We start from the raw sequence: 13,622 nt of genomic DNA, 5'->3' as shown, positions 1-13,622 counted from the left end.
TAACAATAAAGCATGGCGGAACGACATAAGGTGGCAGCATGGTGACATACCTACAAACATAAATAAAAATTCCATGTACTTTGTTTTTGTAAATTCGATGGACAAATGTCAAAATCGTACTGCGCCGGAAGTTGATGTATCAAATCAAATAAAAAAAGGTTATAATCAGCTGTCCGATGCTGCCACCTTGTATCGTTCCGCCATGCAATATAGAATAAAGCGTAAAACAAAAAAAAAAAAAAAACTATATAAACAAGTAAGGAAGGTTAAGTTCGGGTGTAACCGAACATTGGATACTCAGTTGAGAGCTATGGTGACAACATAAGGGAAAACAACCATGTAGGAAAATGAACCGAGGGTCACCCTAGAATGTGTTTGTATGACATGTGTATCAAATGAAAGGCATTAAAGTGTATTTTATGAGGGAGTGGGCCATAGTTCTATAGGTGGACGCCATTTAGGGATATCGCCATAAAGGTGGACCAGGGGTGACTCTAGACTTTGTTTGTACGATATGGGTATCCAATGAAAGGTGTTAATGAGTCTTTTTAAAAGGGAGTGGGCCTTCGTTCTATAGAATGTGTTTGTACGATATGGGTATCAAATTAAATGTATTAATGAGGGTTTTAAAAGGGAGTGGTGGTAGTTGTATATGTGAAGGCGTTTTCCAGGTATCGACCAAAATGTGGACCAGGGTGACCCAGAACATGATCTGTTGGATACCGCTAATTTATTTATATATGTAATACCACGAACAGTATTCCTGCCAAGATTTCAAGGGTTTTTTATTTCGCCCTGCAGAACTTTTTCATTTTCTTCTACTTAATATGGTAGGTGTCACACCCATTTTACAAAGTTTTTTCTAAAGTTATATTTTTCCAATTACCATGTTTCATCCCTTTTTTCGTATTTGGTATAGAATTATGGCATTTTTTTCATTTTTCGTAATTTTCGATATCGAAAAAGTATGCGTGGTCATAGTCGGATTTCGGCCATTTTTTATACCAATTCAAAGTGAGTTCGGATAAGTACGTGAACTAAGTTCAGTAAAGATATGTCGATTTTTGCTCAAGTTATCGTGTTAACGGCCGAGCGGAAGGACAGACGGTCGACTGTGTATAAAAACTGGGTGTGGCTTGAACCGATTTCGCCCTTTTTCACAGAAATAAGTTATCGTCCTAGAATCTAAGCCCCTACCAAATTTCACATGGATTGGTAAATTTTTATTAGACTTATGGCATTAAAAGTATCCTAGACAAATTAAAGGAAAAAGGGCGCAGCCACGCCCATTTCGAAATTTTCTTTTCTTTTGTATTTTATTGCACCATATCATTACTGGAGTTGAATGTTGACATATTTTACTTATATACTGTAAAGATTTTAAATATTTTGTTAAAATTTTACTTAAAAAAAATTTTTTTTTTTAAAGTGGGCGTGGTCGTTCTCCGATTTTGCTAATTTTTATTTAGCATACATACAGTAATAGGAGTAACGTTCCTGCCAAATTTCATCATGATATCTTCAACGAATGCCAAATTACAGCTTGCAAAATTTTTAAATTACCTTCTTTTAAAAGTGGGCGGTGCCACACCCATTGTCCAAAATTTTACTAATTTTCTATTCTGCGTCATAAGCTCAACTCACCTACCAAGTTTCATCGCTTTATCCGTCTTTGGTAATGATTTATCGCACTTTTTCGGTTTTTCGAAATTTTCGATATCGAGAAAGTGGGCGTGGTTATAGTCCGATATCGTTAATTTTAAATAGAGATGAGTGCTCAGGAACCTACATACCAAATTTCATCAAGATACCTCAAAATTTACTCAAGTTATCGTGTTAACGGACGGACGGACGGACGGACGGACATGGCTCAATCAAATTTTTTTCGATCCTGATGATTTTGATATATGGAAGTCTATATCTATCTCGATTCCTTTATACCTGTACAACCAGCCGTTATCCAATCAAAGTTAATATACTCTGTGAGCTCTGCTCAACTGAGTATAAAAACATGCGCTCCGTCTGAGTTGAATGAGTTTTTAGCAGCGTCAGACGAAACACGCTTTCAGTAGTTTAGTCGGGATTAGGAAAGTGTCGAAAAACGTTCGAAATTCTAGTTGTTGTTGATGGAGATTAGCTTATTTTTTTGTTGCTTTTATTTATTTGCTTTTATTCATTTATTTGCTAAGTGGGTACTTTACTCAAAGTCATAGTGTTATAATTAATGATTTTTATGCATCGATGAAGCATCTAAAATAAAAGTTTATAAAATAAGTTTAAGTATGCATATGTGTAGCTACTAGTGCACATATATCTAGTGTCTGAATTTGAAGGGCATTCATATGGTTAAAGAATAGCGGGAAAGTTAAGAAATAAATGATATGGAGCGTATATTGCGTGGTATAATGCGTTATCGGAATACGACACGCGAACAAATGGTGAAGGAATTTCAAAAAGTTCGTGATAACCCAGAGGTTTGTAGCAATGTATTAGCTATGTATGTACACATACCCGAATGAGTTTTCAACAAGTGTACATTTTCCAGTTTTTCACAGTTACGGAATTGACCCTGGTCCACCTTTATGGCGATATCTCGAAAGGCGTCCACCTATAGAACTAAGGCCCACTCCCTTTTAAAATACTCATTAACACCTTTCATTTGATACCCATGTCACACAAACACATTCCAGGGTTACCCGAGGTTCATTTTCCTACATGGTGATTTTCCCTTATTTGACAAAGGATGAAGGAAAATCGTTCCAAAAAACGTCACCCTTGGTTACAATTTCGGACTATTATCGGAGTCATAATTAGGAATGCTTCGAAAATATTTCAGAGATGATTTAAAAAAATGATAAAGAAATGCGTTCAAATTTAATCAAATTTTCATATTTAAAAAAATATTCAAATAAAACCAATTGATAGCTGAAGAAAGATAGCAAAGGCAAGTTGCTCCACTTTTTAGTATTACCATTTGTATGTATCCATTTGTCTCCAAAGCTCTCAGCTGAGTATGTAATGTTCGGTTACACCCGAACTTAGCCTTCCTTACTTGTTTTTTAATAGTGTTAGAAACGGAAATCGGATTTATATTTATTCTGCGTTTTTAGAATCCAACTGGCTTTATCTGTCGTTATCTTTACTTCTATATATACTGAATATATGTATGTGATATTAAATTAAATGCTTTAATTTTTCTTAACTATCTAATATCACATGGAATCTATCTAGCCCAAAGCCGTTTTCTTCACATGCATGGACAGTCGTATGATACCAACTCGTTATACGGACACACATGTTGGCGATATGTTTGTAGGTATGAACCATAGATGTTAAGTAATGATTAGATAATGCTAATGATTGCTAATTAAACTTCATTTGCGAAATTCTCTAATTCATTAAACAATTAGAAATAGTTCAACTAATTCCCATTAGAAAAATGAAATTTTTTTTTCTAATGGTAAATCTAATTGCAATTAGTTGCCATTAGCAAAAAAAAATTGGTTTACCTTTACAATTATAAATTTAATTGACTTCTGCTAATGCAATTAGATATTCAATTAGCTCGAATTAGAATCAATTATTTTGATAAAGATAAAGTTTTTTCAAAGAATGATTGAAGTGACCGAATAATGATGTAAATAAATATAAATAATTGGTTCTAATTCGAGCTAATTGAATATCTAATTGCATTAGCAGAAGTCAATTAGATTTCTAATTGTAAAGATAAACCATTTTTTTTTGCTAATGGCAACTAATTGCAATTAGATTTACCATTAGAAAAAAATTTCAATTATCTAATTGGAATTAGTTGAACTATTTCTAGTTGTTTAATGAATTAGAGAATATAAACTAATTGCATCAATTACTAATTCTAATTGGAATTTAACATGTATGGTATGAACCATTTTAAGCATTTAGGGTGGCTCAAATTTATTGTTGAAAAGGCACATCCAGTTTCTGAATCTATGGGTCATACTGAGTAATAGTGCCCATGGGACCATAGGTCTGAAATGAATTTCGAGCCTCCCTAATTTTGTTAGAAAATATTTTTTTTTTTTAATTTTTATTATTATTTTTGTTAGAAAATATTTTAGGCTATTTAAAAATTGAATTTGCAATATGGAAAAGTAAAATATTCGTCGCTATAAGGCGCTTTCCTACTATCTTTCGCATTTTATCGCTTCTTTTTGGGAAAATTGACGAATTTGTTGCAAAAATCGACGAATATTTTACTTTTCCATATTGGAAATTCAATTTGTAAATAGCCCAAGATATTTTCTAACAAAAATAATAATAAAAATTTCTAAAAAAAAATATTTTCTAACAAAATTAGGAAGGCTCGAAATTCATTTCAGACCTATGGTGCCATGGACAATATTACTCAGTATGACCCATAGATTCAGAAACTGGATGTGAACCTGAAGTTTTTTCCCCCATACAATTTGACCCGCCCTAATAATTACCCTTTCCTAATTGATTAATATAATATAATTTCGTAACTATTTTTATCTCTTCACATATATCGGTTAGTGCGCAATGCGGGAAATGTGATACCGAATGCTGGTCATTTTCAAGATGAATATTTTAGTTGTGAACCGGCTGCATTAGAATTAGGTTGCGTGATTAACGATATACGTCATATTATTGTATGCGGCCATAGCGATTGTAAGGCAATGAACTTGCTTTATAAACTGGAGGATGAAGAATATTCATCACAAGTAAGTTTGTATATATTTGACGCTATCTGTGCCAAAATGGCATAACTCAGAGACTTGAGATTTGAGATAGTCCCCTGAGCTAGCAAACCTATTTCAGAAATTGTCTGAGTTTTCTATACATTATGAGAATGTGATTATATGCAGGGATTTTCAAATAGACATTCTTAATAAAGATTACCTTAGCCTAGCTTCCTTGACTTAAAATGTGTTAACAATGATGGTATCAGCCAAAAACGAAACTGGAAGCTTAGCCAAACTGGCACTCGATAAACAAACTGTAAACAGTACTAGATACTGAAACTGAAAGCGTGGTTGAAGCCGATAAGGGGAACTTGACCGAACCGAAACAGAGTCCGATACTGTAACTGGAATCTAAACGAAGCCAAAACTTAAAACTTATGGAAAATAAGACTGGAAACTTGACGAATTCGAAACAGGGTCTGATGCGTACACTGGGAACTTACCGAAACTGAAGCAGTATCCTAAACTGAAACAAGAAGAAACGAAGCCCGAATGGAAATTTTATGGAGCCAGAACTGAAACTAGATATGAGACTGAAGCTGAAATCGGGACGTAACAAAACCGTAACTAAATACAACCCGGAAACAAAAACTGTAATCTTAACGAAACAAAAACAGGACTCAATACTCAATTGGAAACTGCTAACTTAACGAGACTTTTTTTTTTAATAAAGAAACTAGAAACTTCACGAGACCGACACTGAAAACTTAATGTAGCCAAAAGTTGAAAATTTACAAAACTGATTTTAAAAATAGAAACTTAACGAAACCGTAATTAGCAACTTAAGAAATCTGAAACCAGTGCTGGTAACTTAACGAAACTAAATCCGATACTGAAAACAAAACTGCAAATTTGCAGAAGCTTGAACTGAAGCTGAAACCAAAGCTAGCAACTTAACGAAAATAGATCCGAGACTGAAACTGAAGCCACAAACTTAAAGAAATCGAAACTTGAAGAAGCAGGCACTGAAACTTGAATCGAGGCTAAAAGCTAGCAACGTAACGAAACTAGATCCGATACTGAGACCCAAACTGCAAACTTAACGAAACTATATCCGATACTGAAACCGAAACTTGCAGAAGCCGGCATGAACCGAAGCTAAAACGGAAGCTAGCAACTTAACGAAAATAGATTCGATATTGAAACCAAAACTGCAAACTAGAAGAAGCCGTAACTAACACTTGAAACGAGGCTGAAACCAAACCTAGCAAATTAACGAAACTAGATCTAACACTGAAGCGGAAACTGCAAGCCTGAACAAGCCAAAACTGAAACTTGTACCCAGACTGAAACCAGAGCTAGCACCTTAACAAAACTGGAATCGAAACTGTAAACTTAACGAAACTAGATCCCAACCTGAAACCAAAAACTGATAACTTAAAGAAATCGTAACTTGAAGAGGTGGAGACTGAAACTTGAATCGAGGCTAAAAGCTAGCAACATAACGAAACTAGATCCGATACTGAGACCGAAACTGCAAACTTAACGAAACTATATCCGTTACTGAAACCGAAACTTGCAGAAGCCGGCATGAACCGTGGCTGAAACGAAAGCTACCAACTTAACGAAAATATATTCGATATTGAAACCAAAACTGCAAAGTAGAAGAAGCTGGAACTAAAACTTGAACCGAGGCTGAAACCAAACCTAGCAACTTAACGAAACTAGATCTAACACTGAAACGGAAACTGCAAGCCTAAAGAAATCAAAACCTGAAGAAGTCAAAACTGAAACCATAGCTAGCAACTTAACAAAACTAGTATCGAAACTGTAAACTTAACGAAACTAGATCTGATACTGAAACCAAAAACTGATAACCTAAAGAAATCGTAACTTGAAAAGGCGGGGACTGAAAACTTCTAGATCCGATACTGAAACCAAAACTGCAGACTTAAAGAAATCGAAAGAGCGAATTATTTTGCGAAAGAGAGCCTGAAACCAAAACTAAAGCTGGACGTAACCGGAACCGACGCTGTAAACTTAAGAGAATCAATGCTGGAACCAAAACTGGTAAGCACCGGAACCGGAGTCGAAACTGGGACTGAAACTTGAACAGAATCGGATTTCGATAAAATGATTGAGTGAGAGGTTTTGATGACTTGTGCGTATTAAATTCATCAAAAACTGTTATCACAATATTTATCATATAGATATATTAGCTGTGTTTTTTACATCCATAGACGTTTACGCTTAAACTTTATATGGACTGCTAAATACACATCTGAAATTCCTGCGCATAAAATTTGTACTACTAAATTTCAATACGCATTATACTCAGATGTAACTGAAATATGTGTATATGTTTCACCCTCTACACTAATTCTATGTATTATATGCGTGTCCACTATTCATCGCAACTGATTCAGCTAAATGTTACACATTATGGCCACCAGAGGTTTGTGTCTCCGATTTTAGGTACACCCTGTTATGTAGCTAGTTATTTAACCACTGCCGCTAGATGGGTCTCCTAAGCATTATCTAAGCGAGGATAAGCGTTTTTTACGCGCAAACGGAAACGTATTCGCTCTTATTTGGAATCCAAATCTATAAATAAAGTTTTGGTTGTAAAGATGGATATTCGGCTATTAGCGTGCTTTGGGCAATTTTGGTCTTAGTGCTTTTGTTTAGCTATATTTTATTTAAAAAATTTGCTAAAAATAAACGCTTGCGAGCACATAAAGAAATCTATTTGTACTATGGCACTATTGTGAATATTTGCACTGCATTACTGGCAGTTGCTATCATACGCTAGATGGCAGCGCAAGCAGTAAGTTTTAATTGCTTGATAGAACAGCTGATTTCTGTTGATATTTAGATTGATTGCGCAAGATGCGCACGGGTACGGCTCGTAACATGAAATTCGAAAATAACTGTTATTTGCAGATATTTTTAAAATAATTCAAATATAATTGATATTTATAATTTATATTAAAAATAATATTTACCTTTACAGAAAATATGATATAAAATAACAAAAAATGTTAATCCATTTTTTTTATAAAAGTTTTAACTAGTTCTACCCGCTATTTTCTAACAATTACTGCTTTCACTATTTTCAGCTTAATCGCCGTCTATCGCCACTCCGCTCTTGGATGTATACGCATGCCAATAGTAGTCTAGAACGTTTCAAAGCTTGGCGCGATGTCGGTATGCAAGGCCCATTGATATTCTCTTCGGAAACGCCTCTGCGTCGGTTTGTCGCTTATATTGATGAAGAAGATAAATTTGCAATAGAAGACAAATTATCACAGATAAATACTTTGGAACAAATGTCGAATGTGGCTTCGTATGGCTTCTTGAAACGGCGACTAGAATCGCATGATCTTCATATACACGCGCTTTGGTTTGATATTTACACAGGAGACATTTACTATTTTAGTCGTGGTGCTAAACGTTTTATGCCAGTGGACGAAAGTACGGTGACGCGGCTGACTGACGAAGTGCGACGTTATTATTCATGATTATATAGGATTTAAAAAACCACGTGGAATAAACGAATCGTGACTGTGATAAGAATTGGGAATAGTAGAAAAAAAAATGTAGGAAGTTTTCACTTATGTACATTTATATAAAAGCCACTAGCTTATTTTGAAATATTCTATGCAACTTCTTACATAGGGTAAACTGGGGCACCTTTTACATCTGCCTTTTTGAAACCATAGCTGTGTTTTTTACTTCCTTTATATTAGGTCGGTTGAATGTTTGTCCGCTTTTCATACAAATCTTGCAATCGATTTTAAGTAACTGCTCATTGAGCTATAAACGTGAAAGTTTACACATAGGTTAGAACACCGTGAAAATGCAACAAAAGGCAAAAAAATCGGTTAGGTGGCACACGGATCGAAATAATTAGATAAGAATTTGAAAATTTTCAAATCAGCTTTTAAATAACTTCTCGATGAGCTAGAGACTTGAAATTTCAAACTTAATACAGAGGCCGATGACACGATACAAAAAGATTCGGTAGGGGGCACACGTGAAGAGACATTTAGGAAAATCGTACGAAACGGCGGGAATTTGGGATTGATTTTTATGTAAGTTCTCATTGAGCTGCAACTGTGAAACTTCACAGATAGGACAATATGCCGAGAAAATTTAAGAAAAGGAGAAAAAATCCGTTAGGTGGCGCACGGATCGAAATATTTAGATAAGAATTTTGAAATTTGATGTTTTCAAATCGATTTTAAAGTAACTTCTCTTTGAGCTACAAACATGAAACCTCAGAGACAGGTTAAGACACCGTGACAAAGGAACAAAAGGAGAAAAAAATTCCGTTAGGTGGCGCACGGATCGAAAAAATTAGATAATAATTTAAGTAGCTAGAGGCTAAAAATGTAGAGCTTAATTCAGAGGTCGATGACAGCCGATGACACACTACAAAAAGTTTCGCTAGGGTGCGCACGGACAGAGATACATAATTAGAAAAATCAAACGGAACGGAGGGAATTTTGGGATTGATTTTTATGTAAGTTCTCATTGAGCTACAAGCTTAAAACTTAACAGATAGGTTAAGACACCGAGAAAATGTAAAAAAGGAGAAAATAAAAATAAAATAAAAAAATTTTAAGGACTTCCTTTATATAAATGGACAAAAGTCAGCAAAAATGTCTCCTTATATAAAGACATATTCTTGCTAAACTTTGATTTTTAAATTTTGACAGAAATTGCAAAAATATTTATGAAAAGTAAAAATATAAAGGTGGAGCGCAATTGATTGACTAATATCTCTTTTCCTACCAACTTTCCAATACAAGTAATTTGCGCTCCATTTTTATATTTTTACTTCTCATAAATATTTTTGCAATTTCTATGTCAAAATTTAAAAGTCTAAGTTTAGCAAGAATATGTCTTTATATAAGGAGACATTTTTCGTTGATTTTTGTCCATTTATATAAAGGAATTGCTGAAAATTTGCTTATTTTATTTTTATTTTATATCTATATACATATGCGCTTAAACTTTATATGGACAGCTAAGCGTTAAACTTTATCTACATTTATGAAATTGCTGCGCAGAAAATTAGTACTCCTAAATTTCAAAACGCATTATACTCAGATGCAACTGAAATATGTCTCTATGTTTCACCTCTACAAATGGCGTGTGCCCACTATTCACTGCAACCGATTAAGCTATAGGCTATACACTATGGCCAACAGAGGTGTGTGTCCCGCTTTTTGGTACAACATGTTCTGTAGCTAGTTGTTTAACCACTGCCGCTAGATAGGTCTCCAAAACATTATCTAAGTGAGGTTAAGCGCAAATGTAGACGTATATACGTGTAAAAAAACACGGCTAGTATTGCTCGAAACGTAATTGTTGTAACTTACACCTGCTCCTCATTTTCTGTTACGTTTTTTACAGGATTCAATGGCCCGAACTCGAAGGTGCCAAATGTACCTCATATGGCCCTAGTTCACAACAATTAATTTATTTACCTAAGCATTTCTATTTTTTGGCTGCTCGTTAAAGAAACAAAGGACCCTGTGTGAAAGGAAAATATTTTTTATTTCATTAAAAAAAATTGTGATTTTATTAATTTTCTGCGTGAAATTGGTATAAGTTCATTAAATATAAAGTTAGGCCTCCCCCTATTGCTGGCCAGTATTGGTTATATTTATAATGTAATAGTAAGATATATATCTCGAAAAAAGAAAAAAGTCTCGAAACATGTTTCGATCAATATTATTGCAAAAAATCTAGATGTTTCGATTAATTACGGTCCAAGTATTTGGGGATTAATTTGCATTTTAGCGATAACTACCCAACTTCATTGAAAGTAAAACTGTTTGATTTATTATTATTTGTTTTGAGCCGAAGTCGAAAATGTCCATAGTCAAAGCTACCCCAGTTGACTCTACATTCAAACAAACATATTGTGACGAATATTCTCATCACTGAGTGATACTAGCATCCCTAATTCGATACTAAGCAGCCACTTGTATGTACGTAAACAAATCAATCATCATTTACACATGTACATACAAGGCAGCAGGAGAGATACTCACCATCAGCCGAAGTAGTACTCACATATACACACGCATATGGCTATGTGAGAGACTATAAACTGCAAATATACATGTATGTACGTATATGGCTGGTAACCAAGCATGAAGTTCGCGAAGTTACTAGACCTCATGGGAAATGGGTGGACGAGGCAACAGAGAGTATAAAAGCAGCGAAAGCTGAGTAGTAAGCAAGCAGTTTGATTTAAACCCGCAATTAGTTGTGAAGTAAGAGTTATTGTGAAGTACTCTCAAAGTAGTCTAATAAAGACGATTTTGCATTATTGAATATTGGAGTTATTTACTCAACAGTTTAGGGATTCGAACGTTAGCAGAAAGTTTGGAATAAGCGGAATTTCACTAAATTACACACGTGAGTTACACTGTAAAAATGGCAGTCTAGCTTTTATTCGATAATTTTAATAGCAGAGCCGAAAATCAGTTTTTGCGCGTTGACCATACAAACTCGACCCCAACTAGGCTTAGGCACAAATAATTTAGCAAAGTCAGCAAATAGGCTCCCCGCATATACTAAGGCCCTTCGCAGACAACTCGGCTCGTCGTCGTATAGTACTTGTAAGAAACGTCAGATAGCATGATGTGTGGCGCATATTTGTTTTTAAATGACTGCTTGGCAAATAGGACCGCCGTTTTTGATGATGGAGGCCGTTAGCCGTTTGGAGTCCGTAATTGCCAAATATCTGGTACAAAGTGGAAAAATTACTGTCGTGCGATGCGAAGAGTTAAATCTTTGTGGGCACTTTTATACAAACAAAATCAAATATTTGGCTTATTTGTGGAAACAGTGCAACGTCAATACAGCCCGTGGTGCTTTTCACTTTCGTGCTCCATCTCGGAGTTTCTACCAAGCTTTACGAGGTATGGTTTCAACATAAAACTAAACTTGGTCAAGCAGCTCTTGCTTCCCTCCGCGTCGACGTGTTTGTGTACCAATTGCAATGCCCATTCATACGTTACGTTCCAATCGCAAATACCGTAAAAGCGGACGTCCGTCTCCTGCAATCAGCTGGCATTATCAAGACGTTGTTAAGAGTTTGGAAAGGAATCGTTAGATCCAGCTACTCAAAACTTCAAAACATAGCAGAATAATAACGAAACTGACGGTTAATACGAGCGAAAACATTCCCCAGCGGGTTAGGGGGTCAGAATATACCCGCGGTAGGTATGCCTGTCGTAAGAGGCGACTAAAATACCAGATTCAAGGGGCTGTGTAGCGCAACCCTTCAGGTTGCCAGCGTAATATATAGCTTCTCCAAATCCAATTGTCAACCTCACCTATCCGCGGCGAATCCTGTTTCACTAACCGACGAGGCTCTGGCGACCCCAAGCTCCTCATGGAACTTGGGGGTGGGGAGGGAGGGATAGCCTAAAGGTTTAATGTGGCCATATAAATCGTTCCCGATATGGTCGGGCTAGCACCTTAATGGTGCTGTGTTACCGGAGCGTACCGTATCTGTATCCGGAAAAGGACCATCACATCAATAACACTCCCCAAAGCCTTCAGGGAGTAACCTTATCGCTACAACAACAACAACACGAGCGAAAACATAGCTAAGCCAGCTAAGCAGTTTAATAAGAGAATAAAATCTTACGAATACGAAGTTTGAATAGGTGCTGAAATAAATTGCATAAAATAAGATTTCTAATAAATATATGCATACAAAGTTTAGTCGGACCTGGCGATAACTCACGTAAAACTTACGGCTTACGCAGATGACGTTGCAATTGTCATAAGTGGAAAGTGCCTTCCAACGATTAGTTCTTTGATGGATCGGGCGCTTCGGGATATTCATACCTGGGCATCTAATGTCGGGTTGAAAGTCAATGCGGAGAAGACGGATATGGTCTTGTTTACAAAGAGGTACAAGGTCCCAAATTGGACCAGGCCTAAGTTAGGAGGGGTGACCTTACAGGAGAAACCTTGCACAAAATATCTAGGAATCATCCTAGACAGTAAGCTGTCATGGAAGCTCAACGTGGAGTAGAGGGTCAAGAAGGCCTCAACGGCACTCTATGCATGTAAAAGAATGCTGGGGTGTACGTGGGGCCTATCGCCCTCTCTTTCTCATTGGGTTTTTACAGCGATTGTAAGCCCTATTCTATACTATGGAGTTCTTGTTTGGTGGAAAGCCACACAAAAAACAACATACCTCAAAAAATTAGAGGGGGTATGCAGACTATCGATGCTTAGCATTACGGGAGCCCTGAAAACAACCCCGACGGCTGCACTGTATGCCATTCTGCACATCCCACCTGTAGACCTGGTAGCAAAGAACAAAGCGTTAACGACCGCAACCAGGCTCGGTGCTTCGGGGCAGCTTGAGCGCCGACCATATGGCCATAGTAGTATAGCGTCATCAATCACAAGACGAACAGACTACATGATTCCCTATCTGCGCTTCGAGGGAGATCTTAAGGCCACAATAGAGGTTGGCGCAAGGGTTCGCAAATGGCGGACGAGGCGATACATGTGTACACCGATGGTTCCAAAGCAGTGGAAGGAGTAGGGTCTGCGGTATACTGCGCTGATCCGGAAATAAGCAGATCCCACAGGCTGCCGGATTACTGTAGCGTTTTCCAAGCGGAAATATTAGCCGTAACCAAAGCAGTAGAAACCCTGGAAGAGAATAGCTTAGGCTGCAACCGTATTAACTTTTATATTGACAGTCAAGCAGCAATTAAGGCAATAATATCGCATAGCACAGCATCTAAATGAGTGTTCGAGTGTAAGCAGTCTCTGGAGAGAATCGGGACAGGGAGAAGCATACATCTATATTGGGTCCCAGGGCATATGGGAATAGATGGGAATGAAAAAGCGGACGAAATATGTTTATGGCTTCTATTGTTCCATTACGAC

General features: G+C 36.5%; 1 protein-coding gene across 4 annotated transcripts; it reads left to right on the top strand.

Moving 5' to 3' along the window:
* The first annotated feature begins 2,065 nt into the window (after nucleotides 1–2,065).
* CAHbeta (carbonic anhydrase beta) lies at nucleotides 2,066–11,369 on the top strand. Of its 4 annotated transcripts, none has more exons than XM_067790782.1 (4): nucleotides 2,066–2,474; nucleotides 3,232–3,316; nucleotides 4,534–4,721; nucleotides 10,104–11,369. In XM_067790782.1, the coding sequence occupies exons 1-4, from the start codon at nucleotides 2,382–2,384 to the stop codon at nucleotides 10,152–10,154; spliced, it is 417 nt and encodes a 138-aa protein (XP_067646883.1). In that variant the 5' UTR covers nucleotides 2,066–2,381; the 3' UTR covers nucleotides 10,155–11,369. The 4 variants fall into 4 exon arrangements, with proteins under 4 accessions (XP_067646883.1, XP_067646872.1, XP_067646863.1 ...); XM_067790771.1 differs by lacking the exon at nucleotides 10,104–11,369 and adding an exon at nucleotides 7,802–8,336 and having other exon boundaries at nucleotides 3,232–3,312; XM_067790762.1 differs by lacking the exon at nucleotides 10,104–11,369 and adding an exon at nucleotides 7,802–8,336.
* Nucleotides 11,370–13,622: the final 2,253 nt, after the last annotated feature.

This window comes from Eurosta solidaginis, chromosome 1 (assembly GCF_040869045.1).
Source record: "Eurosta solidaginis isolate ZX-2024a chromosome 1, ASM4086904v1, whole genome shotgun sequence".
NCBI classification, from domain to species: Eukaryota; Metazoa; Arthropoda; class Insecta; order Diptera; family Tephritidae; genus Eurosta; species Eurosta solidaginis.
The sequence above is the reverse complement of the archived record's forward strand: the minus strand, read 5'-3'. Positions and strand labels throughout refer to the sequence as shown.

What these genes read in the sequence shown, in the direction of transcription:
- CAHbeta (XM_067790762.1), top strand. Translation starts at nt 2,382, where the DNA reads ATGGAGCGTATATTGCGTGGTATAATGCGTTATCGGAATACGACACGC. An exon ending in AAGTTCGTGATAACCCAGAG is followed by an intron (nt 2,475 to 3,231) that starts GTTTGTAGCAAT and finishes GAATCTATCTAG; the next exon opens with CCCAAAGCCGTTTTCTTCAC. An exon ending in TGTTGGCGATATGTTTGTAG is followed by an intron (nt 3,317 to 4,533) that starts GTATGAACCATA and finishes TATATCGGTTAG; the next exon opens with TGCGCAATGCGGGAAATGTG.